We start from the raw sequence: 27,082 nt of genomic DNA, 5'->3' as shown, positions 1-27,082 counted from the left end.
GCTGGCAATCCCTCAAATGAACATTTCATCCTTATTTACAGCCACCTTACCTACAAGGGCAAGGGTGACGGGTGGGTGCGAGAGCAACAGTGCCACTATCGCCGTCCTAGGGCGTGCTATGCAACAGTCATCTCCCATTCAAAAATGCCTATTTTCGGCCTGCCAGCAGAAGGTTTTAAACTTGAGAGTGGAAGCTCAGATTGAATTGTTACCGTATAGCAGACTTTTGTTAATTTGGCATTGGTTAATTCGATCTCGACCAAAGGCGCCTATGCATTTCTATGGGCCCAAGCTTTTGTTATTTCGATCCTAAAATTGTCCTTCGCCACATAATTCAAACTTGATCAGTCAGTATGCATGTGCCTGTGGTGGGCCCTATGGTGATCCCAACAGCGATCCCTTTAGTGGCGTTATCTGTCTCGGCAAAGCTTAGGGGACAGGGAATGCAGTGAACACACGTGAAATCTCCTGTCGAAAACACCTATTTTTGGCCAGTCCTAGGAAGATTTTCAAGCAATAACGGTAGTGTACAATGCCTGATTACACTATTTGCTCGATTCTAGTGTTTGCCTTTATTCCCCCTCCCCCCTCCCCTAAAGCATTAGGGCAAAAACCTAGTTAGTGGTGTTCGTATGCTTTGCCGCATAACGCGGCTGTATTGCGGCGAAGCCCACGTAGGAAACTGGCCACCAGTGTGGAACGCATATAATAATAATAATAATAATAATAATAATAATAATAATAATAATAATAATAATAATAATAATAATAATAATAATCTTTATTTCACACAACAAGGTCTCGGATACAAGGGCAAAAGGCAAGTATGCTCTGCCTGACGGGACCCAAGCACCCGAATACACACACTCAGAGCATGCAGCAACAGAAAGAACATAATACACTACCGTCACATACACAACACAGTTTTATGCAAAGTAAAGAACTGAACAAGGTAGAAGCTTTTAAATTCTTAAAGGAAAATTCGTACAAATAAGGAACCCTAGAATCATAAAAAAATTCTGTATACACAACCTATTCATTATTAGGACAGGAAAGGATGTAAGCTTTAACATTCTTTTTGAAAGAGTTCAGGGACATGCATTTCTGAATAATTTCTATCGCCCGTGTATGTCTGTTGAGAAGACTGGCAATTCAGTATGAAAGCATTTGGGTTCCGTAGTTGGTCCTCACAAGTGGAGTTCTGTAATGGTCATGCCTTAATTTGTAAGGCACATTACTACTAGATTGCAATTCAACATATTTAGAAGGATCGAGCTTTTATAGACGTAAGAAAGCAATTTCAACTTGCATAGTTGATTCACTTTTAGATCAGAGTGTTCGAGTGCAAACCTGTATGGTTGTTGTACGAGAGATTTTCAACATATCGTATCACTTTTTTCTGTAACGTTATCAACCTCATAAGATTAGTTTTGGTTGTAGACCTTCATATCAGTATACAATAGTGAAGATGTGAATGTACTATAGTGTAATATAACTGCCGTTTCAGCCATTTGGGAACAAGGTTTCTAATCTTGTAGAGCACACAGAGTTACCTTGATACTTTGGAATTAATTTTGTTAATATGCTGGGACCAGCCCAAGTGTTCTTCTAAAAGGACACCTAAAAACTTGTAGAATGAAACACATTCAATTGCATTGTTTTTAAATGTAAGTTGAAGTTCAGAATCATCAGGTTTGGTGCATGCTTTAAATACAATAACGTTTGTTTTATTGACATTTAATTCGAGTTTATTTACATTCAACCATAATGACAATTCTTGTAACCATGCATTAGCCTCGACATGTATATTATCGAGATGCATACCAGAAAAAAATACACTGGTGTCATCCGCATAAAAAATTATTGCAGGAGTTCTAGGGATGGCTACTATATCATTTATATAGATAATAAAGAATATTGGACCTAGAATAGACCCTTGTGGTATGCCATATATTAATAGCTTCATTTGTGACAGATGGCCATTCAAACATGTATACTGAACGCAACCGGAAAGATAACTGCGAATCAAACTTAAGGCAACTCCTCGAATGCCATAAAACGGTAGCTTATAAAATAAAATATCGTGTTTAATAGAATCAAGTGCCTTTTTGAAATCTAAGAAAAGTCAGACTGTGAACTCATTCGTATTAGAAAGTATTTTTTCATTTATACTAAGTAGTGCCATTTCAGTTGACTTTCTCTCCCGAAACTCGAACTGTTCTTTCACAAGAATTTGTCTGGTGTCGAGAAACTTACATAGTCTTTCTTTTATCAAATATTCGAGTAGCTTAGAAAACAAAGGAAGGACAGATATAGGCCTATAGTTATTTATGTTGTCATAGAGGCGACCTTTGTGCAAAACAACTACTCTTGCAATTTTCATCTTGGTCTAAAGCATCATTACAAATATGTTGTAGTGGCAAGCTGATTAGATCGGCAACAGCAATAATTGGTTCAGCCTTAATTTCATCTGCTCCAGCCACCGTGAATTTATCTAGGTTTCGAAGGAACGTGAACACTTCATGTTTACTGCACGGCTTTAAGAATATAGAACTTACAACTGGAGAGGCAATGTATTGATTAATTTCATGCTTTCTATCTTGTTTTTGAACCGATTCACTAGAGGATAAGAAATGCGCATTAAGTTTGTCTGCCAAGGCAACGCCACTGTAGTCAACATTATTGAGTGTTAATGTGTTAGGAACATGACAAGTAGCCCTTCCCATAAGGTCACTAAGACAATTCCAGATTTTTTTAGGACAGTTTGAAATTGCGGCAAATTTATTCTTGTAGTATTCTTTCCGTGCTTTTTTTATATCAGCACCTAACTTGTTTCTTAATTTTTTTATATTCCTTAAGTATGACTGGGTCTTTTAATAGGATGAATTTGTCAAAAAGTTTGTCATGTGCTACAATTCGTTTATACAACTCCCTTGTTACCCATGGCTTTCGAGACTTTTGGTAGGTTTTTTTTACTAACAATGGAAATGCACTATCATATTTGCTTTTTACTAACTCAAGGAAGATATTATACGCTATACTAGGATTTTTCTCATTGTAAACATCGCTCCATTCAATGCTTTCTATCATAGATCTAAACGTAGCCAGATTATCTTGATTGAAACTTTGGTATACAATTTGTTGAGCTGGCAGTTTTTTTTTGTTTTCTTGTTAACCGGGGAAAAAAGCAGAAAATAGGTAGGTGGTCGCTTAAATCAAATGTGAAAACACCAGATCGAACACTAGACAACTCATGGTTTGTGACACACAAATCTATTAACTAGTTGCTCTCTAAGGCTATTCTGGTTGATGACTGGATAACATTGGTGCAGTGAAATGTATCGCTGGCTTCATAAAAAAAACGTTGTGGGCAGCTGTTTGTTAACATATCAATATTGAAATCTCCCACTAAAACAACAGGCATATTTAGGATACATGCATATTCAAGCAGATCACATACAAACTGAACAAATTCAGTAATTTCACTAGATGGGGGTCAATAAATACAGGCAACCAGGGTTCCACAACATTTCACAGCAATTGATTCGTAGTGCGTACGAACAAAAGAAAAGTCTGACAAAAATTCATATTGAAGATTTTCTTTAACGTAAAATGCTACGCCACCACCTCTACAGTTTTTTCTGAACATCTCTTCAAATTGCAAATGTGTATGCAAGTATATCAAATCTATGATTTAGGTAACCAAAGGCCGTCTGTATTTCAAAGTGCTTATTTTTTAGGCTTCTAGTGTCCACATGAAAAACTGACATCCTGTCATTTTCGTGAACAAGCAAACAGCGCACAGCAGGATTAAAAGATACAGCATCGTAGTAAAAGGGCCTAGTTTGTGATGCCACGAAAAAAGAAAAGGAAGGCGAACAGATAAATAAGACGTAGGAACAGTGGCATACGTTTGGATTATCTTTTCCAGGTCGGCATCACATGCAATCTGTATTGCCGGTTCACTGTTGCTCTTGCGCACCAACAGCTTCCCATTACTGTGCCATGCATATTCATACTGCTTCTCTGTAGCCTTCGCCCTCATCATCCACATGAGCTTTTTGTTCTGCGCTGTTGAATTATCAAGAAAGTATACCGTGGACTTAGCTTCCCTCATACTTTGCTTCTTTGCCATCCATTGATCCTTCATTGCATGCAAAGAAAAACTAACCAGAACTTCCGGGGTTTTACCACATTTAGTTGGCAGTCTATGAAGACCTTCTACGTCCTGTTTAGTCAACTGAGCCAGGCCTAACTCCTGGGCAATAGCATTGATCTTTTGGAACAGATTTTCATTGTCGGCTTGCACAAGTCCATGTACTTCTAAATTATACCTTCTACTGTATTGTTCCAAGCTGTTCATTTGTTGTTGCAGTTCCACGACTTCCTGATCAGTGTTCACTGACTCAATCTTTTCAACTCTTTTCTTTAAAGTAACAATTTTAGTTGACTGAAGCTTCATTTCTGCTAGTACTTGATCGTACTGATCTGAAAGACTCTGGACAGACATTTCCATACTTTCCACAGTTTCTTTGACCTGGAAAAGGACATCTAGTTTCTTTTAATATCTGGCAGTTCACAAAGCTTTTTGTTGATTTCTATTAGCATCTTTTCAGTGAACGACTGCACGTTCTGCACCTGCTTCGTTACTTTTGGGGGGCCTCGAGCAGCTGAAATTACATATGTTTGACATCGCCACCATTTTTTAGCAGTGTCTGCCATTCCTTTGTAGGTAGTCTTGTTCGTACCAGAACAGGCACCCAAATGATAACCATACCCGCACTCTGAACAGACAAGGCACAAGCCATCTGTTAGAAGCGATTGCTTACAAACCAGACATATATCGGAAGCAGAACTAGCCATCGCACCCGGGAAGGAAAAGCATGTGGCACTGAAGCAGCAGTACAGGCTTAAACTCAGGCACATGCTCTTGTGCGATCAAAGTAAATCAGCAGTGGTATCACTGGAATCACTCAGCAGCAGTGGAATGTAACATAAATAAAGAATAAGTGTGAAAAGGTGAAAAAACCAACCTGCATAGTAACGGATTACTATTAGCTGCATGAAGAAGTGTCTCGTTGGTGCCACTGCCGCTGAGTGTATGTAGATTCTACGTCGGTGGCACAGCCTTTTGTATCTTCTCGTCAGTGACGTATGGTTCGTGTTGACTTGAGGGCCGATGACGGTCCCTCTTGGCGCTGCAGTGTGGTGGTGGCCATTTCCAAAGGTTTTCGAAGTTCCTGCGTAGCAAGGGATTATGGTTAGCTGCTTGAAGAAGTGTCTCGTTGGTGCTACTGCCGCTGAGTGTATCTGAGACCCTTGCCCATTTTTATGCCTAAAAAATCAGGGCGCGCTATATTTCTGCTTTCTTTATAAGCTCTAATGTCATTTCTACGCTAGTCTTCTACTTTGCACACATAGTGGGCATGCGCTTGATTTGCGGGTGTGTTACATTGGGCAGATACTGCCAAAAGAATCAGTAGTGTGTTTTCAGTTTCAGTTTATTCTCCATTAAATAACAATGAATAGTAACAGATAGTATGCAGACGAGGGTCCCAAAGTGAATGGCTGCAATGGGACCCTCAGTTCTAAAAAGAAAAAGAAAACGTGTATACAAAATGTGGGTCAAAGCAGCAAAATTAAAGAACTACAAGGAAAACAAATGAATGCACGTAATGCAATACATTGCTAAGAGAAAACAAACAAAAAAGCACCTATATCAAAAACCATAATTATACAGGAGAACATGTAATAGGGCATGAAAGTACTTATTAAAAATAAAACATTTTAATTCATGTTTGATTACATTCATAGATGATGTTAGTTTAAGTGAATGTAGTAGGTCATTCCATATTTTTAATGCTGAAAACAAGGATGTCATTTTTCTATAGTTGGTGTTACATTTCGGTTGTAAAAAGTTGAAATTATGCGCAAACCTAGTGTAGGTGGTATTAGTGAGTAATCTGTTGTCCACAAATTCGTAAGCAAACTGTTTCTTAAGTAAATTAAAAAAGAGAATACTGTGGGCATTTCTTAAGCTGTTCTTTGTCATCTGTACATGACCATCATCACATGGCGTTCACATGGGGTTCTTCATCATCGCTAGTGGGGCTTTCTCTTGAGCGTGATCTGTGCTTTGAGCGTGGTCGATTCGCTGCATCTCCGATGCCTAATAAATGTCGTGATGAGTGCTGCATCACAAGTGGTGGAGTGTGCTCTTCGGTCCTCCATCCTCTGACTCCCTGCTAAACCTCCTGGAGCTTCGATCAGGTCGCCGATTGTGCCAGTTGTCCACCAGCATGCCGCAGGACGAGCCAACAGGCACTTCTACATCAACCATCTCGGCCTCGACTACTCCAGCCTCTCCGTATTGGATTGTCAGTGGGCACCAGCGTGATCCTGATCTGTTTGCTGGACTTCACGGAGAAGACGTTGAGGATTGGCTGTACGACCTTGACCGAGTGAGTTCGGCTAACCATCGGGACGATGCGTCCAAGCTACGTCACGTCTCTTTTTTTCCCACAGGAGTAGCAAAGACTTGGTTTTTCAACCATGAGGTTGATTTCACGAGCTAGGGCACTTTCAAACAGCAGCTCCGACAAATCTTCGGCACACCGGCGGTTCGTTCCGCTCTAGCAAAAAAGACGCTCGACACTCGCAAGCAACAATTCGGAGAATCTTATATGTCATATATCAAGCATGTGCTTGCTCTTTGTCGACATGGGAACACGGCCATCACCGAATCAGACAGGGTTCGCCACATCCTCGAAAGGCATAGGAGCTATCGCTTTCAATGCATTAGCCATCAAGAACCCTGCTACCGTCGCTGATATTGTCACTACTTGCCAGCACCTTGATGAACTCGAATTAGTACGGTTGTAGCCAGACACCACTGCAAACACTACCGCCAATGACCCCACGTTACGGGCAATGATCCGCACAATAATTCGAAAAGAACTACATTATCTTGTCTTCGTTGCAGGGCCTATGCCTCCTCATGCCTCAGATACCAATCTGTGAGACGTTGTAAAGGAGAAATTGGCGTCCGTGGCTGGTGCAGCGTACATGGATCCTCTAACCCCTAAGGCCCCACCATCGTACGCACAAGTAGCCACAGTTTCCCCACTCGCTGTTCCACCGATGCCTCCAAAATCAATGCCGGCCCACATGGCTTCTATGACTACCAGAGCACCTACCCAACCCAGCTATCCGCAGTGGCGTCCTCCTCGTCCCATCTGCTACTACTGCGGCTATCGTGGCCACATAGCACGCTTTTGCCGCAAGCGTCAGCAAGACGAGCGTCGCGGATATGACGTATACCAATGGGATGACTTTTCGCCTGGAGCTACCTTCCAACGTCTATAGAGCTTCCATGAGCAACGCCGTCCTTATGGTCCACCGCGCGGCCGCTTTCGATCGCCTACTGTAGCATCCGAGACTCTTCGGATGTACCGTCCTGCGAGACGCCGCTCGCCGTCACTCCTTCGCCGCTGTATGTCCCCACTGAAACCTGCTTCTCAATTCGCCGAACGTCGTCGGGAAAGCTAAATTATGCACCTTTTGGAGGGAAAGCTGCATCGAACGACAAGACAGAAATTCCTCCATCGCATCCGGGCAATATGATTTTGGTTGTAGTAGAAGGTGTACAAGTGGAAGCTTTGGTAGACACTGGTGCTAGTGTTTCAGTTATTCACCGTGAATTGTGTTTGCGACTCCGGAAAGTTACGACCCCCTGTGATGGACCTACACTACTCGCTGCTCAAGGGCCCGCCGTTCGACCTACCGCCATGTGCACTGCTTGTATTTCCATCGATGGACTTCTGCATTATGTACAATTTACGGTGCTAAGTTTGTGTGCCCCAGCAGCTCATATTGGTATGGGATTTTCCTTCTACGGCCTCTGTCTCCATCTGCTGCCGGCTACATGTTCTCCACATGACAGACATGACCTATTCACTTCATGCAGATGACGCACCCCTTCACTTGCTTACTGCAGAAGATACCATGCTACCTCTTCGCCATCCATCAGAGAATTGTTACTATCATGTCTGGCATCATTGACCGCGGGGACGTGCTCGTACTACCATCTGGACCCTGTCTCGCAAGAGGAATAGCCTTTGCATGAGGGCTGGTCCGGTTTGATAATGGCCCTTCACTTTTCTATGCTACAAACCCGACATCCGAAAAGATTCTCATCCCTAAAGGCACTACATTGGCTTGCGCCACTGAATCGGAGTCTATCTCTGTTGTTTCCTTTAAACCAGCCTCCTCTGAAGTTCCTTGTACCGGACGGACCGCATCTTCTTCTGCTGTTGCAGCTGCCATCAGTTCCGACCTGACACCTTCGCAGTCACAACAATTGCTTGCTTTGCTCCAAAAACATGAAGCTTCGTTTGACACACATTCAGCTTCGTTGGGAAAGACTTCGATTACGACGCATCGGATAGAGACAGATGGTACGTCCATCGTGCGCCGTCGACCGTATCGCATATAGCTAGCCAAGAGGAAAGTCGTTGACGAGAATGTCACTGACATGCTCCAACAAAACATAATATGCCCCTCTACTAGCTCTTGGTCATCCCCCTTTGTTTTGGTTTGCAATAAAGATGGCTCTGTTCGATTTTGTGTTGACTACCGAGCACTTAACAAGATCACACGCAAGGATGTATACCCTATGCCGCAAGTAGATGATGCCTTGGATTCCCTGCAGGGTGCCGAGTACTTCTCGAGTCTCGATCTGCATTCCGGCTACTGGCAGATACTTATGCATGAGGACGATAAAGAGAAAGCAGCGTTTTCAACACCAGATGGGCTCTCTGAGTTTAATGTCATGCCATGTGGCGCCCGCAATGTTCGAGTGCATGATTGACACCGTTCTTCGTGGCCTGAAATAGAAGACTTGCTTGTGCTATCTGGACGATATCATTGTTTTCTCGTCATCCTTCTCTCAGCACCTGAAATGTCTGGACGAAATTTTCACATGCCTTGCCAATGCTGGACTTCAGCTAAACACCAAGAAATGTCATTTTGCGAGCAAGACAATCAAGGTGTTAGGTCACATAGTGAGCAAAGATGGCATTCGTCCTGATTCTTACAAGGTTTCGGCATTTCGGCACTTCCCTCTTCCCGAAAAGACCCAAGATTTGGGTAGTTTCCTAGGCCTCGCTTCCTATTTTCGTCGATTCATATGTGACTTCGCCTCAATAGCATCACCTCTGCATGAATTACTGGGTTCTAATGTTTCCTTTGTGGGGTCTCCCGAATGTGAATCAGGGTTCGCCCATCTGATGAAGCAAGCTCTCGCATCTGAACCAGTACTTCGCCATTTTGATGAAGCTGCTCCTACCCTCCTGCATACGTATGCTAGTGGTCACGGCATTGGTGGCATTCTCCTACAGCGAGACGACTCTTAAGGTGAGAGGGTTGTCGCGTACGCAAGTCGCATTCTGACAAATGCCGAAAAGAATTACACCATCACGCAGCAGGAACGCCTAGCTATTGTTTGGTCTGTGCAGAAGTCTCGACCTTATCTTCACGGCCGCCATTTTACCATCGTTACAGACCGTCATGCATTATGCTGGCTTTCAATGCTGAAAAACTTGTCTGGACGGCTTGGTCGGTGGATTCTTCGTCTGCAAGAATACGATTTTACCTTCAAGTGCGCTAAGAATGCCAGGATGCAGGTGCCCTTTCTCGCTGTCTGCTTCCTACTACACCATGCAATGGGCCTCCAACTACTTTCCGTGACAAGCTTTCGCACGATCCCTCTTCACATGCTTTCTCGTTGGCCACTGTAGACGAGATGCTTCCACATGACAAAAGATTATTCCAATCTCACCAACTTGCTGACTCTTACTGTCGGCACATCATAGACCACCTTCAAGGAGCTTCACGCCCGCCTAATGCCCGCCTTCGTCGACAGCTGACGCAATTTAAGATTGACGACCGCATTCTGTATCGCCATGTCTATCACCCTGACGGTCAACACTGGGTTCCTGTCCTGCCACTCTCTCTACGTGCTCACGTCCTGCAGGCCTATAAAAACGACCATTTTTTTGCGGTACCGAAAGAGCTAATGAACGTTAATATGAACAAGTGTTAGGGAAGAGGTATAGCCTATGCACTCAAACTGAATCGGGGAGACCGGTAAGTCTTTACCAATGTAATCTCCGTGGCTTCTCTAGCAAACTCCTTCAACGTGCCAGCAGGCGAAGTGCAGTAGAAACATATAGTCTAATTGAATGGTATTTGCTGTTCAGATCGTATTCGACTTTAGAATTCACTATTAAAAATTATCGAATAGCCATTTCTGTTTGAATGTAGCGCATAACAGCACTTTTGAAGTCTCGAAGGTGATGGGTCCATGCAAGTGAGGACTCCTATTCCTAATGATTGTGGTGCTGGAGAGTTGCGGCTGTTGCACAGATATACGGGTGCTAATCGGTATTACTGAACAGGTTCCCAGCTGTCATTCAATATAAGCGTCTCGCTTTTTGGCAGCCTGTAAATCTGCTAACTTGATTCAGGCAAGGAAAACATTTTTTTACAGTCTCACCATGTCTGCAACTCGTTAAAACCGACTGCCCAATGTGGTACCACACTTATCTTCAATGAACACAGCAGATCTACAAATATCTCTTATGTGTATGTGAGGCATGCTATTCCTTTAATTGCTTCATTATTGTCCTTAAAATAGTGCAGTGGATAACTGAAAGCAGTCGTTTATAATAGAGAAGCTGCTTAGTTGAGTGGACGTACAGTTGGGAACAGCATTACATTTAAGTATGAAATATAAAATAAGCACAAAATGTTTTTCTTATAAATCAGACTCGAGAATAATTTCTTTCATTTACGCCCCCTAGAAAAAAAAACACGAACGCAGCTACCTTCTCTTCTCGTTTTTTTTTTTTCATTAAACAAATTCTGGCTTTTTATGTCTGGTGATATAATTATGAAGCACCCTGTTCAGTTCTCACCACCTGGGGTTCCTTAAAGTGCACCTATACAGAAGTACACGAGTGTTTTCCATTTCATTCGCATCAAATTATGCAACCTGGTTTAAAACCGTGAGCTCGAGTTTAGCACTGCAACGCCAAATTCACTATGTAGCCACTAGTTAGGCTACCGCACCGCTTCTTTTTTATTTTATTTAGTTTTTTTTATTAAGCATAGACTGGACAAAAATTTCACGCAGCTTAAGGGTCAAATATTAGCGTATATAATGGATATACCTAAAACTGTTTTCGACGCCCAAGATCCGACTGTAATGGAACAACCCGTACCAATTACTCTGCATTCTGTTATGCGAGGAAGCCAGAAACATGAATGAAATGTTGCACTGCAGTTTTTTTTTCTTTTTCTGTGAGAATACTTCCAATAAATATGAGTACAGGGTGTCAAATGGGGCAGATATGTTTTATTTGTTTGAAGCGGCAAGGCAGGAAGTTTACATATGTTTTTCTGTCTATGTTTCGCAAGACCTACTAATAGAAAACTATATGCACAAAAGTACCCACAAGAGATACATGCTGCTTGAACAATAAGGAAAATATTTGTTCTACAAATGGAACCACACATAGTAGAACATAAGCCGGCACTGCAGCCACAATGCACGTGCAATCATCGAACGACATTAAAAAAAATATATAATGAAATAAAGAAGAGAAGGAAAGGCACGTATTCCTAGGGCATAAATACACATCATACGCAATTATGAACACCGTTTGAGCGGTCTGAACGCATATACCAGCGCATGAAGTAGTACGAACGAGGTTTCCGAGGAGTGTCGCCAGCAGTTTCCCACGGCACGACCTTGATGCGGCCCACTTCACTTCGATCGCAGTGCCGCCACAGTATTGTTCGTCATTGCTCGCCTCACTGCAAAGCGTGCGCCGCCCCTTCCACTCGTCCCACTCAGCCTTATTTTAGTACGCTCTAATACCCGCATAACATGACGATGACGGTGTGCTGTTGTCAGTCTGATCACAAAAGCACATTCACACTGTAAGTTATTTTACATGTTAAGCTAGTGGCAACAAGTTGCATCACATTTATTTCGCCATTCTCGAGAATCGCTTGTGTTGCACGATAAATTATCGAAGTGGTTATTCTATGCGTGGGCCTCCATATCATTTGCAACTGTTGCCGAGTCGTTTGATAAATGCAGAATATCAAACATGCTACGGACTGTACGGAGGACGGCATGTGGTTCTTTTTACCCACTGATAAAGTTCTGTCAAATGATAACCTTAGATCTGTTTCAAGAATGTTTATCTCCGCTTACACTCACACATGAGCTTCAGGTGAGTGGGTCACTCAGGTTTTTAGATTTTAAGTTATCTTTCACCCGGCAACATGTATGCTGGATGTACGAGCCGCGAGCCAACAAGCCACTGTTGCCCTATGCATCTGCCCATTCAATACTCATTGGGAGAGGTATCGTTCAGACCTGTTTGCATAATGCACTAACCAAATCCTGTTATCATTTGACAGAACCTAGTTTCCGTTCGCAGATAGCTCGGTTGAGGGCGGCAGGGTACCCGAGCAACCTTCTTGTCTCAGTCTTGGAGAACTTGCCCAGTAAGTTCAGCACCGATCCTTACAGCTTTGAGCCTCAGGTACATGATCAAAGAAACAAAACAGCTGTTATCCCGTACGTTCATGGAATCTCCCACAAACTTAAAAAAAAATAGGACAAAGAGCAGGTATCGACGTTGTATTCTCTGCTCCAAAAGAAACTTGCCCAGCTTTGTGTCAGAACCAATCCTGTTGCTAAGGAACGTAGGATTTGCAGTGTTAATCATAGAAAAAAGTATACTGTTTGTTCGAAAGGGGTTGTGTATAAGATACCTTTGAAATGCGGTCGGTCTTATGTAGGGCAGACAGGTAGATGTCTTAACGTCAGGTTACAAGAACACAGCAATGAAGTGCGCAAGGTGTGCGAAGGGTTTCTAGGTGTTCATTGCGCACAGTGCGGCTGTATCCCGCTTTTCGAAGAAACCACTATCTTAGCGAGGCATTCTAATGAATGCACCAGACTTATCATCAAAGCAGCAGCGATTGCCGATGGTGACTCAGTTAGCAAGCCATCAATTGCATTAACTGACAAAGAACTGGTTTTTCTGAGGTCGCACATGTGCTCTCGTTGTTCTTAGGTCATGAATTTTGAATGCATACTCATGTCGGGTTGTTGCTTTGTAGGGGGCGCTTTTGTCTTGGTGTCCCAGTATATATATGCATGTTTTTCATAATAAAAATCAGTTGGAAGTCAGCGCTTGTCTTCGTCGTCCTTTTTTGTTCCTCGTCTATGTATGCGCTGTAAGTGACGATTGATACCATGGAATACCAACTAGCCCGTACCCAAACCTTGCTTCTGTACAATAGCAGCCTGTTTCTCTCCAGCTCACTCTGTTTGTGTGTGCAGGTGGTGCTGGACTTGACCAAGGGTGTGACATTTGTGATCACGGGCGTGTTCATGCTGCTCGTGTTTGGCCTAGAGCAGGGACTGGAGCACTTCAGCCCGAGCTGGCCCTACCTGGTGCTGACGAGCGCCTACTTTGCACTGACCGAGCGTGCGTGTCAGGAGCGGCTGCCTACTGTGCTGGGCTGGCTGCAGCTGGCCTCCCTGGAGAACCTGGAGCCCCTATGGGCGCCCGTGCTGTGCCGCCTAGCCTCCTCCCTGGCCACCCTGCTGCTCGTAGTGGCCGTCTCCTTCTGGGGTGGCGGCCATGGTGGGGGCGCCTGGGGCCTCTGCTTGCTCGCCAGCTATTTCAACGTTTACTTGGGCCTTAAGGTGAGGATGATGAGTGTTGCTCATTGCAGGCAGCGCTAGCCTTGCAATTGCTACTACCAGCAGAGTGCCCTTGTCAGGTAGAGCCCATCACAGCACACATGGGGAAAATAAGCGACGAGGACTGAATTGATCAAACCAAAGTGCTCTATCCGCTGCACACCATATGTAGAAGGAATGTGCTACGGCACCTTCTCAAGTTCCTCTGCAATACAGAGCTGGAGTGTTCATGGTGAGCCATGTAGGAGGTGGAGAGACATCCAATTGTTAATTGATTAATTGAATGATTAATTGATTTATTTGTTAATGCAAAAGCATTATGTGGCTCACAAGGGGGAAAATACACCGTTTATGCCGTTGGCGTGACCACGCCATAGTCCAAAAAAGGCCACAAACCCTTTACTTTTGGTGGGAGTTGAACTCGCCTTTGGTATTAATTAAGGCACAGTTAATTCAGGTAGAGTCAATTAAGGCAGTCAAAACCACGACCTACGGGGGCCGTGGGTTTGATTGCCTTAACCGTTCATCACGTTGCAGCGCTTCTGCCAACGTGACCACTTGAGTCACGCGACTCTGCCAGTGGCCCCACCGGACGTTGCCGAGCTTCTGCTGACATAGCCACAATACTTTCACATTCATCCATGTAGAAATAACTACTGAGTGCCCCTTGAATTTTTGAATGGTCACTTGAATGATCAATTATTCATGGACTGGTTGATCATTTCACTGATAGACACATTGACAGGGTTGTACTGTGCAGATACAGCACAGTGCCATGAGGGACACTGTAGTGGAGAGCTGCAGATTGATTTCAACCACCCGGAGTTCTGGTACCCTGTGCTCGTTCGTACATAAGCATTCTTGCGTTTTGGCCTCATCAGAATGCATATGTCACGACCAGAAGTCAAATCTACAATCTCGGCAGCAAAATGCTCCAAGCCATTGAGCTGTCAGACTTCGTAGTAAAACATGTTGTTGGGCTAGTTGGTGCATTGTATTTAAGAAAAAAACCAGCTAAAGAAAGATGTTGACAGGAAACATACAAGAACACAGGAAAGAGGCTGATTTCCAGCCTCTTTCCTGTTTTTTTCTGTTTTTCCTGTGTGCGTCTTTTTTTTTGCTGGTTCTTCCTTAGATGTTAGACTTCTGTTAATTCGACACTGATTAACTGGATTTTTCGATTAATTCGATCCCGACCGAAGGTCCTGGTTTGTGCCCCTGCATTTTTGTGGGCCCAAACACTTGTTATTTGCTTATTTCGATCCTGAACTCGACCTTTGCTGGATAATTGAAACTTGGACAGTCAGCACACACATTTCACTGACCAGTATGGTGATACCGATAGCAACCCCTTTAGTGGCAGTGTCTGTCTTGGCGAAGCTTAAAGGACAGTGAATGCGTTCAACGCACTCGTCACTGGTAGAAAATGGCTACTTTCTGCCAGCCCTGGGAAGATTTTCAAGCATTAACTGTAGCTCACAACAACCAATGACAGCATTGACCCAGTTATAATGCGCTCCTTTTTCTTAATTTTTCAATAAACTTGGGCCAAACATTGCTTGCATGGCACAATCACATACAAGGCCAAAACCGCTTTTGCCGTGTTCGTATGCTTTACTATACTTAACTAAAAGTGCAAGAAATGAGGACACGAGAAGGAAAGCCAGGCAGGACAAGCACTTACTTCAAACATAAAGTTTATTCTTGGAAAACCATGCGTGTTTATCAGCCGACACAGAGAGCAAAAGCAAAGTACAGTAAAACCTTGTTATAATGAAACGGGATATAACGAACTGATAGGTATAACGAAGCAATCATAATTCCCCTTGAAATTCCAATAGATGCCCATGTATTGAAAACCTCGTTTTAACGAAGCTAAAATTTCCTCGCAATGGGTATAACGAACCTTTTTTTAGAGCGCAGCTCTTTGGCACCCGTTCCGGCTTTTCGCGGCGCTGTCGTGCCTCGCCATAGCCAGCTCCGTAGCTGGACCAGCGCGCTGCTCTAGCTGCGTGCGCTCCTGCTGCCATCTCTCTTGCGCACAGCGCAACCTTTGGTCTTATCGCTCCTTCTCCAATGCCACTCATGTGCAACAGCAATCAGAGTGCCGGCTCAGTGGCGGCTGATCTCGATGATGTGCTGCTGCCCGTGCCGAAACACATAGCCGCCACCGTTTGTCACTGCGTGCACCCCTTCCCCTCCTCCTCTCCTCTGTGGCAGCAACCGCGTAAGAGCGCGCAGTGTTCTCCGGTTGCCAAAGCGCCGGCTCGATATGAGCAGATCACGGCGCGCGCTTCCGAAGCTAAAATGCAAAGCCACCTTCAGTTGACTCGCTAGCAGTGTCAGCGGCATCAGTCAGTTGCTGACTGTTCCTACGTGCCTACGCGCTGCCTTCCGCAACCTCCTGATAAGTGAGGCAGCTGCACCAAGCAACGCTCCATTTGTGGCGGCTGGTGCAAAATGTTCCGCACCAGGCGAATTTTCCGAGGTTCACAGATGGTTTGTACTATAATATAATCCGCCTGCCTATATAAGTAGTTTATTCTCAGCCCGTTCTTTCTGAGCCATGAGCTAGGCAACCGGTGGAAGTCCTTCATCTGCTGCTGCTGCTAAACGAGCTGCCCGAGCAGAGGCCCAGCGCCGTCGCCGCCAGAATCCATTGGTGCGTTACGCCCAACTTGGTGCATTGGTGCTGCAAGTCTAGTGTGTATCCATCTATTTCTCTGACCACAAAACTACCTTCATGACAATAAAAAACTGGGAGTAACTGGGAGTAGAGTGTTTCTTGAAGAAGTGAAGAATAAAAAGTTGGAACTGTACATACATGTCTTGCTCGAATTATTTGCCTTAGTATATAGAAAAGCCGAACCAGCTGAAGAGCTGCGCTCAAATTTCGCATTAGGAAGCAACGCAATCGTCGGCAATCTTTCTTTTTTTCGCAATGAGCATTTACTGATCGTTTTGGTACCCGTCAGGTCAATGTCCTATAGTGCGCGACGTTCACGTCTTCCGGCCTCCCCTTTCCCGTGGAACTGGTGGATCCACCCGCTCTTGCGCTGCATGCGTGGGGCAGTGCCGACTGCGGTTTTGTTGTTGCTTGTCGCTGCCTCCGTGCGCATTAGAGTGTACTAGAATATGGTTGAGTGGAACGAGCGGCTGGGTCAGTGCATGCTTTGCAGTGAGGCACACGACAATGAAAAGTACTGTGGCGGTGCTGCGATCGAAGTGGATTGGGCCGCATCAAGGTCGCGCTGTTGGAAACTGCTGGCGATTCTGCTCGGTAGGGTCGTTCGTACTGCTTCGTGCACTGCTGTTTACGATCAGACCGCTCAAATGGTGTTTATAATTGGATATGACAGGTAATTGTGCCTTAGGAATAGATGCCTTTCTTTCTCTTCTTGATCTCATATTATTTATATCTAATGTTGCTCGGCGACTGCACGTGCATTGCGGCCGCAGTGTCGGTATTCATTGTACTATGTTATTGTACGGCTCCCTTTGGGGAACAAATATTTTTCGTGTTCTTCAAGCAGCACGTATATCTTGTGTGTATTACTGCACATATAGTTTTTCATCAGTAGGTCTTGCACAATGCGGACGGAAAAAAATATATGTAAACATCCTGCTTGCTGCTTCGAACAAACATATTGGCCCCATCTGTTTCAGATTTACCAGAAGTATTCTTATAGAAAAAGAAAAAAAAAACTGCAGTGCAACATTCAATTCATGTTTCCGTATTCCCCGCGGAACAAGAACACGGAGTAATTGACCCGGGTTCTTCATTGTGGTCAGCACTCGGGTGCCGAAAACAGTTTTAGATAGCTGTTATACATGCTAATCTTTGGCCCACAAACCGTGTGAATTTTTTTGTCCAGTCTATGCTTAACAACAACATCAAAACAAAACAAAGTGCCCTTCCACACTGTGGCGAAGGATGACCAGCGAAGTTGTGTATGTGGGCCCCTAAATAGTGAACCGCACATCTGCCGCGGGTGGCCCCGGCATTGTATTACCTTCTGGATCGGCCCAGGTATGGAGAGTGCTTAACCAGGGTGTCTACCAACCGGGAAAACCTGGAAAACCGGGAATTTTCAGGGATTTTGGGTAATCTGGAAAAACTCAGGGAAAACTCGGAATTTGTGCCTCTATCAGGGAAAATTAGCTGTGATTGTATTGAAGGGGTCAAAAGTCGTGGTAATGCTGGCTCGAGCAGCAGACAGGAATCGTATTGAATTGTCTTTGACGCCCTGTCGTTGGCTGGAGGAGTTGCCAGTGTATAGTCAACGACTGACTTTCCGGATGCCCGATAATTTGGACGGCTTCACGGCACGACCACGTACCCCATAGAGTCAATATATCAGAATGTATCAAATTTCTGACGCAAGAAACGTTCCCCGTCCGATTTTCTGGACTTTTCGCTGTGACCACAGGTCCGAAACTGCCTTAATCAAACCACCGCTGCCGTTTTGATTACCTCGCCGCCTCGAATCGACGCTCTCGCACGCAGGTCCGCTGGCAGCCAGCCACCACTGCGGCAACGCTAGACCTAGCTGCTTCTACGTTCGCTATTTACCTTCTTGCCGTTGGGTGCCGTGTTTTTCTTTGAAAGAATTCGCTGCTGTCAGCAAAGCCACCGACTCCGCCTTTGTGGTCCTCACGATTGGCTTAGAAGCTTGGAAAGCACGGCGCGTTGCATAATGCCGGTTCCCGAAAGTCAGCTTCGCCTTTTTACAGGAATGTTACTGGGTGAAGCATGCTCAAAAGTATTGCAGTGAAGCATAACAAGCGTTGGATGGGGCTACTACCACGGGACACAATATGTATTCCTTAATTATACATGCGCGCACCCGATATCTCTTGTGACAGAACGACCACCGATATGCCTAATACATGTACCTACATGCCTTCAGAGCGTTTTCGAATGTGCCTGTGGCGGTTTGAGCCCTTAAGGGCAGTAAATGACATGCATTTATTTTTTCCAACTGGCCGATTTTTCGGACGTTTTCGCGACCCCTAGGGAGTTAGAAAAATCGCACGTGGACTGTGCAACTGACCAAGAAGATGCTTCAAATGGTCCGTGGGGTGAACGAGTGGCGGGAGGAGGACAAGAACAGAAACGACCTACGCATTGAGGAATGAACGGGAAAGGAAGCGTGCTGCCGCCGTTTTGAAGGAGCTTGAGCTCAAGAAACAGTGTTGGCTGATGCCGAGGTGCTGGTGTCCCTCATCAAAACTAAGATAAACTCTTTAAAGCAGTGAAACACAACACTGAGGCGTCGTGCGCGGGCTGAGAGTATGTCAGGACAGTTGCGGTTGACTTACGAGCTGTAGAGACAGCATCTCAATTGTGAAAAAGTTTGGGCCTCATACGACTGCACTCGCTATCAATTAATAGAAATGGCTCATATTCGAAAATATTAGCTTCTGTATACATCTCCTTTTCATTCGTATTTAAGAATGTCCGACTCGATTTGCAATTTTTTTCGAAGACATTTTATTTGCTGCGCATTTTATTAACCTCTCCCTTCTATTCTCTTCTTGAATGACATAAACACTTCTCCTTAGTATTCAAATTGGATTAAATTGTTTTTTTCTTAAATTTTTTTATATGTTTACTAGAGTGTGACAGCATCGGGCGATATGGTTTCAGCCCGTCTTGACATAAAACATAGTTCTGCATCACTCAGGGAATTTTGCGAAAGCACTCGGGGAAAACCTGGAAAACTCAGGGAATTTAGAAATGTCAACTTGGTAGACACCCTGTTAACGCCTGCGTCACCTCCGCTGCATGTCGGCCCAGCATTGCACTATCTTCGGGATTTTTGTCTACACGCGGACACTATAGTGAGGAAAGTAGCACTTAAAAGCTTCGCTTTTAAAGGGTCCCTCACCATGCCCCATAGCAAGTTTTGGTTACACGCTGGAAGTTGTTATGTGTCCTCTAGGGAGCATTCTGTTGCAAGAATTTTTCAGATCAGCTCATTAATAGCCGAGATATGAATATTTCAGTGCCGCAAACCCATGATTTCAGCAGGCGGGCTCCATTTTCATGCAAGACGCTCTCTCCACTCGCCCTGTCTAGCCTCCGCAAGCGAAATTCCTTCCCTGTGTTCTCCCATACTGGACCTCGAGGATCGCGTGACGCATACGTCACAGGCCCTGCCTTCATTTTTTTTTCTCCTCACTTTTTTTTGGGCACTACGCATTTCCACCGACGGCTTCACGCATGAGCTGTTGTCTCGTTTGTGCAGCGCACAATATTGCGTGCTGTGCACAAGGAAACATGACTAGCGGTATAATTCAGTGCTACACGAATACTGAGGCAGAACAAGCAGACCGCAGAGCATTATCACTCGCTGGAACACGGTGGAAAATGGCATAGTTTTGTTACCTGCGCATGTGACCGCACGACTGTGGGAACAAGCAGACGAAGCGGAAGTACCTCTCTCTTGCTTCTGTGCGAAGTAAAAGTAGGAACACGCAGACATTTGGTTTGTGTGTTTTATTATGTCTCTAAACTTCAATTCGTCAATTCAAGCAACAGCGCACAGATAACAGATGTTGTCTTGAATAATACTCGAAGTCACGTGTAACCACGAGCGACATCACACTGCTGACACCAGTACGTAGGCGCAGGCATATGAGTACGTCATCCTCCGGCTTGGAGCATGGCGGCCGTGAGGAGAAGGAAAAACGGCATTCGGTTTGAAATTTCAGATCTTTCCGCGACGCCTAGCAAGTACTTTGCAGACACGTTTGTTATCGTGCAATGTATGCTGTGCGCTTGTTAGCTCAAAGTGGCCAGACCTGGTGAGGTACCCTTTAAAAGGAAAAAAAAAGAAAGCGGCATGGTAGCTTAATTAATGGCTGCATAGTGGACATGGTGCTGCGCTGCTAAACTTGAGCTCAAGGGTTCAAACCAGGTTGCGGAATTTGATGGGAACGACATGGAAAAACACTCGTGTATTTCTGTTTCGGTACAAGCTAAAGAAGCCTAGGTGGTGAGAACTGAACAGGGTGCCACATAAGCATATCGCCAGACGTAAAACGGTAGAATTGGTTTAATTAAAAAAAAGAAACAAGAAGAAAACAGGGTAGCTGCGTCCTTTGTCTTTTTTCTAGGGGTGTAAGCGAAAGAGCTTATTCTTGAGTCTGATTTCTGAGAAAAATCATGTTATGCTTACCTTATACAGTGAAACCTCGTTAAGCCATAGTTGGCCAGAGCTCGGAAAAAATATGTACTTAACTGTAGTACTGTTTAACCGAAATAGCACGAGATTGCACCCCCTTACCTGTCAAAAACGGGACTCAGAGAGAGTGCGATGAAAGAGGAAATAAACATGCAGTATTTATTCACTTCGTGCAACAAAAGTGTTATTTTCGTTTGATGCCACGGCGGCCTAGCAGCGACGACAGTGGCCTCAAACTTACTGAAGCTGCGTGCCAGCTTTTCAGCCAGCCCCCTATTCTCGGTAAACACTCGCATGGCAGATTACTTGTTGCCATTACGTATTCTCTGTGCACCCGCGTGGTAGCACTGTAGAAGTGGCAGGGGGCGCCTTTTTCATTGCGGGGTGCTGTTCTCGTCGCGTCGATTGCATTCATGAGGCTGATGTAACGCGCAGCTTCTGCCTCTGTCGGGCCTGAATCGCCCGTGCTGTCGCTTTCCGTGTCGTCCTCATCACTGTTGCTAGCTGACACTTCGGTAACAACAGAGGCAACGATGGCGAAAAATCAAACCTTGTAGCCGACATCTCTTCGCGGTCGCAGCAGCGCTGTCGAGCAATTCTTCGTATTCCAGATGGCGTACACCGTACTCAATAGCAGATCCCTGTCGCGTGCCAGTGCCGACTTCTTCGTGTCACGTTTAATAGCGTGAATGATGTAGAATTTTTCATCTATGCTGAGCATCCGGCGTCTTCTTTATCCGAGCTTCGGCATGACGCGAGTCCTCGCTTGCGCAACGCCACAACGCACTATATGTTAACCGATATGTGCACAATAAGCTGGTACGGTTTATGTGGATACGAAACACATTATGTTCAATGGCCGCTGAGTCGGGGATTTGACTACTATTTTTAAAACGAAACTACTGTTTAAGCGGGTACGGTTTAACAAGGTTTTACTGTACCACATTGGGCACCCAGCTTTAATGGGTTGCAGTCTTGCAGACATGGTGGCAATGTCAAAAAAATGTTTTCCTTGCCCGAATCAAGTTTGCAGATTTACAGGCTCTCCCAAAACGGGGCACGTTTATTGAATGACAGCCAGGAACTTGTTCAGCAGAACTGATTAGCACCAGTGCATTAATTCTCTCTCAGAAACTGGTGTGCTTCTCCACGATTCTCCAGCAGCACAATCATTCGGAATAAGTCCTCACTTGCATTGGCTTCTCACCTTCGAGATTTCAAAAGTGATGTTATCCGTCATTACATTCAAACCTCAACGGCTATTCAATAATTTTTAATAGTGAATTCTGAAGTCGAATATGATCTGAATGGCAAATATTATTTAATTAGACTATATGTTTCTACTTCATTTCATCTGCTGGCACGTTGAAGGAGATCGCCAAACAAGCTGCGGAGATTACTTTGGTAAGGACTTCCCTGTCTCCACGATTCAGTCTGAGTACATAGACAATATGTCGTCCCTAACTTTGTTCTTCATATTAATGTCCAATTATTGCCTTGATTCCTTTTCTCAGAAAGTCAATCGGTTCACGTAGGGATAGTGCAGGTTTTGAAATAAACATGCTTATTCCAGTGAGGAGTTCTCACTTTTTTAATCAGTGCAGTCAGGATATTTGATAATTGTTGCCTTACATACTTGTCGTGGATATATATGTCTATGTACCCTCAGATTAACCTAGAATGCATTAGATGCATTGGTCATCTGCATCTCTTTGTGCCACGGAATTAATAAACCTGGTTTATTTCACTATAATATCATTTTCCTTGGTCATTGTCCCTGGTCAATATTCCACCAACAAGAAACGCATAAAAAATAACACGATACCAATAAAATGTTCTTACGTAGCTTCATGTTGCTGATAGGCGGCTTCTGTGGCAAAAATAAGGTGTTACTTTTAGGAAACAGTGTTAAAAATAGCAGTTTACCTGGCTAAAACCACAATTGATACCGGCTGACAAGAGTTGCGGGCACACCAAAGCAACTAAAACCATAAAAAATTTTACTGCACAGACTTCTTGCGAGAAAAACTGGGCGTCTGCAAGTGTCTGCGCAACGAATGCGTGCTCGCTAGCAGACAATGCACTGGACAATGATGGCAAAATTGAAGACGTCGTGTTGTATAACTCATGCCTCAAATATTTATACGTAGCAAAAACGTGTCAATGTAAATTTGCTGTGGAAATAAAGCACTATTATAAAAGCGTAGCGCGCAATTGGTCTGAGGGTCCGTCGTGAAATTTCATTGAATCAAAGGCATTGGCTGAACGTGCCGCAAAGTGCGTCTCCGCCCCAATCCAATTCGCTCGCAGTGCGTTCACAAGATTTTTCCACACGCGGCGCCTCAGCGACAGATCGCTGTTCGGCCCTCAGGTTCGACCCACTCGACCATAGTCTAGTACACTCTAGTGAGCATCAACAATATCAGTATTCCTATCGGTTCGTTCGTGCGAGTTCCCGCCGCCAGAAAGGAGATGGACGGCAAACAGAAGGGCAAAACAATATAAATCGAGCAGAAGGTGGCTATGCTGAAGGCCGTCGAATCCAACTTTAAGAAGAAAAAAGTGGCCGGAGATTTCAGCATGGCGTTGAGCACGCTGTCGACGATGTTGAGCAGCAAAGAAGCTGTCACCAGTGCTGTCGCACGTGGCATAAAAGGCGACAGAAAGAAGCTGTGAGACCCCGCTTTCGTAGAGAAGGCGGTCTTCAACTGGTTTTTGGACGCAAGAGCAAGCAGCACTCCTGTGAGTGGGGTACTGTTGCAGCTCAAAGCGAGGGACTTCGCGTGCATCATGGGGAATGACGATTTTGTGGCGAGTGTCGGCTGGCTGCAGCATTTGAAGGAGTGCCACGACATCGTCGGCAGGGCTGTCAGCGGGGAAGCGCAGTCTGTCGACCGCGAAGCTGCAGTGGCGTGGGTGGAGACAAATGTTGGACAGCTGCTAGAAAAATATAGTGCCAAGGATTTGTTCAACGTGGATGAGACAGCCCTGTTGTAGCAGATGCTGCTGCAAAAAACCTTGGCCCTCAAAGGTGAACGCTGCCATGGTGATAAGCAGAGCAAGGTCCGTGTAACCGTATTGCTTTGTGCCAACATGAATGGGTCGGAAAAGGTGCCGGCCCTCGTGGTTGGCAAAAGTGTGCCACCACGATGCTTTAAAGGCAAACAAAAGCTCCAAGTGAGTTATGTGTCCAACCGTAAGGCTTAGATGACGAGAGAAATTTTCGCCTAATGGCTGCGGGAGTGGGACGAGCGGCTGGGCAAGCTGAATTGGAAGATATGCCTTGTACTGGACAACTATGGCGGCCCATCACACTGTCACTGTGCTCAAAAACATTGAGCTATGCTGCTTCCCGCCAAACTACACTGCAGTTGTGCAACCCCTTGACCAAGGAGTTATCATGAACTTTAAGTCTAGCTACCGCAAGCATGCGATCGACCAGATTCTGCTCCATATGAGCATGAAGCGCGAGTCCACAACTGACTTGTACATGGCGATCGAGATGCTACAGGCTGCTTGGATGGCTGTACCCGCAAGCATGATCGCCAATTGCTTCCGGCATGCCTCATTTGGCGTCAGCAGCGGCGATTACAGCGAAGATCTTGGTGCTGCCGCCAATAAGGGTGCCGCGGGCGACGAAGCCCTAGTATCGTGGGACGCTCTCCTTAACGCCGGCGTTGTGCCCGACTGCAACGCCTTCTGCATGTACGTCAGTGCCAGATGCTGATGCGGTGACAACGGAAAAGCCAACGGAGGCGGAAATTCTGCACCGGGTGATGGGGTTGCCTAATGACGACAGTGTCAAATGCGTCGACAACAGCCCAGAGCCTAATATTGGCGAACCCGACGTACCGACGCCCACAGAAGCACTGGATGTGGCAGACCTGCTGTGCCGCTTCTTTGGCGCTCACGATGACGGCGACGATGGACTCGAAATAGCAATTGCAGCTGAAGAAGGCATCATTGGTGTGAAGAAGACGCGGCAAAAATCTATCGAGGACTTTTTTTCTGCGAAGTGAACCACCAGCTGGTGTGCTGTTGATCGATCAGTGATGAGCCATTGGGCGTGAATAAAGTAGCAATTCCTTGCTGTCTTCTTTTTTTGCTTTTTTTTGTGCAACGGTTGTTTTCTTTTTCGCATGGCGGGCTGCTGTGAGACTTGGTGGTGAGTACATCCTCTCTTGCAACAAAACTGCTTGTTGGCCTAGTTGGTGCTTGCTAAAAGACATGTTTTTTGCTGCAGTTGAACACTCACAAAAGGAAGACACATAAAGACAACACGGGCGGCACTTCCAACTGATTTATTACATAAACAACATAACAACATAAATCAGTGGGAAGTGCCGCCTGTGTTGTCTTTATGTGTCTTCCTTTTGTGAGTGTTCAATTGCGGCAAAAAAACATGTCTTTTAACATCCTCTCTTGCTTGCTAATTTTGGATAGAAATGGATAGTGGCTATTACGAACTAATGGTTATAAGGAAGTAATTACGACCCCCCCTTTAACTTTGTTATAAGGAGGTTTTACTGTACATCATTGCACAAGCATGCTCCAAGCACCCTCAAAATGTTCTAGAAAGTTATAAAAACATTTATTGTGGCATGGCTATGCTCATAAAAAAAGAAAGAAAAACGAAAGCTCCAGGAGCATAAGACTTATAAAAAACTAGCTTTCACTCGGGTTTTTATCATGTGGGCTTTGACAGCATTGGATTTGCTGCAAAAAACGAATTGCGCCAATGTTAATGCTATTTAAAAAGGAGCTGTCGCTAGGGGTGCGCAAATACCTGAATGTCATCAAATTGAGTAAAGAGCATTCAAATAGTTTGATTCGTGAATCGAATATCTACTACACTCGAACTTCGTTATAACAAAGTTGAAGGGAGAGCTGGCAGTACTTCGTTATATCACTTACTTTGTTGCATCCATTATCGTCGCATTTTGATAGTCTTTAGCGTCCGCTTTCCACTTGGCTCGTCGTGGTTTAGCAGCACTTGGTACACAACATAGTGCTCCGCTGTGTGAAGGCAAGCGAACTTCGCTGTGCCGGCTTGGTTAGGCTGGCTCGTGGCCTCCGAGACTCCACCGACGCCAATGCGATCTCGGAGGCGATGCCCAGGTGGCTGCCAGCCCGCGTGGCGCGCTGCACGGAGAGGGAGAAGTGAATGCACGGCTTGGGCATAAGCGTGGCCCCCCAAGGTTGCGCTGGAAAGATCTCGAAGGCCAGGCTCAGTTGCGCCTGCCTGTGTGGAATGCATTAATCTTTCATACTGAAGTGCTTTGCCATGTGACTTGCACAGCCAGGCAGGCACAAAAGAGAGATGTCAGTGGAGAAGTGCCATAGTGAGCTGCTGCTTGTGCGTAGGTGCGCAGCTATGCATGGCAATGAGGAAGGCGAGTGTTGTGCGACGACATATTCAATGCGACGACACGGGAGTGGGCCTCTTCGATTTTCGGAGTTCCGGCAGCCCGCTGGCAGCCAGATGGCAGCCAGCTAGTTCCCGTTCTGACAGGAAGTCACATGGGCTGGGATCCCAAGACAACCCGAACCTGCCCGAAGTTTGCAAAATCGAACGCCGGTACAGCTGGCGAAATGTAAACATGCTACCAGCATGGCAGCGCCCATCGAGGCCGGCGCGCGCTCGGCGTAGTCGGCCCATTTATGCGTTGCCAGCTTAAAAATATATTGTTGCATTCAGGGATACGATCACTTTTGCGCGATTTCGCGCGACTCGGCGCAGGACGCGTACTCGGCCAACCTCGCTTGCGCAGCGCAACAGATGGCCTCTGACGCGGCGGATGACAAGACGCGAAATCGTGATTGTATACTAGAAAACGATAGCTGGAGGATCCCTGCTCGCAGCGATCACGTCGACTACCGGCGACTTTGATGAGTTGGCGTTGTGTCATCACAAGACATGAAAAAGCAGGTTATCGGGTACATCTAGCTCATACGCATAAAATTTCGCGCCGACCTGCTTGGGCTTCGATTTCATAAAGTTTGTTGTGGCTGATGGTGCTTCTCATTTAAGGAGCTGGGGACGCGGCTGGCGCATGAAAATGCACGTCGCCTGTGACGAGCGAAACGTTTCACACGAAAAACA

General features: G+C 45.3%; 1 protein-coding gene and 1 long non-coding RNA gene across 3 annotated transcripts in view; one reads left to right on the top strand and one right to left on the bottom strand.

Annotated features, from left to right (window-relative positions):
* LOC142583401 (uncharacterized) overlaps window positions 1–27,082 on the top strand; it is a 64,976-nt gene that overhangs the window by 27,322 nt on the left and 10,572 nt on the right. For both annotated transcript variants that reach the window (XM_075693851.1, XM_075693852.1), the window contains exon 5: window positions 13,424–13,792. In XM_075693851.1, the coding sequence (XP_075549966.1) occupies window positions 13,424–13,792 (369 nt within the window). The remainder of the gene's footprint in view (window positions 1–13,423; window positions 13,793–27,082) is intronic.
* LOC142583404 (uncharacterized) lies at window positions 913–26,118 on the bottom strand. Its single transcript, XR_012828613.1, has 2 exons — window positions 25,894–26,118; window positions 913–5,240 (listed from the first exon to the last, which is right to left on the bottom strand). It is a non-coding gene; the product is annotated as an uncharacterized LOC142583404 (long non-coding RNA).

The sequence above is a fragment of the Dermacentor variabilis genome, chromosome 5, assembly GCF_050947875.1.
Source record: "Dermacentor variabilis isolate Ectoservices chromosome 5, ASM5094787v1, whole genome shotgun sequence".
Lineage (NCBI taxonomy): Eukaryota > Metazoa > Arthropoda > Arachnida > Ixodida > Ixodidae > Dermacentor > Dermacentor variabilis.
This window is presented reverse-complemented; position numbering and strand designations above follow the sequence as displayed.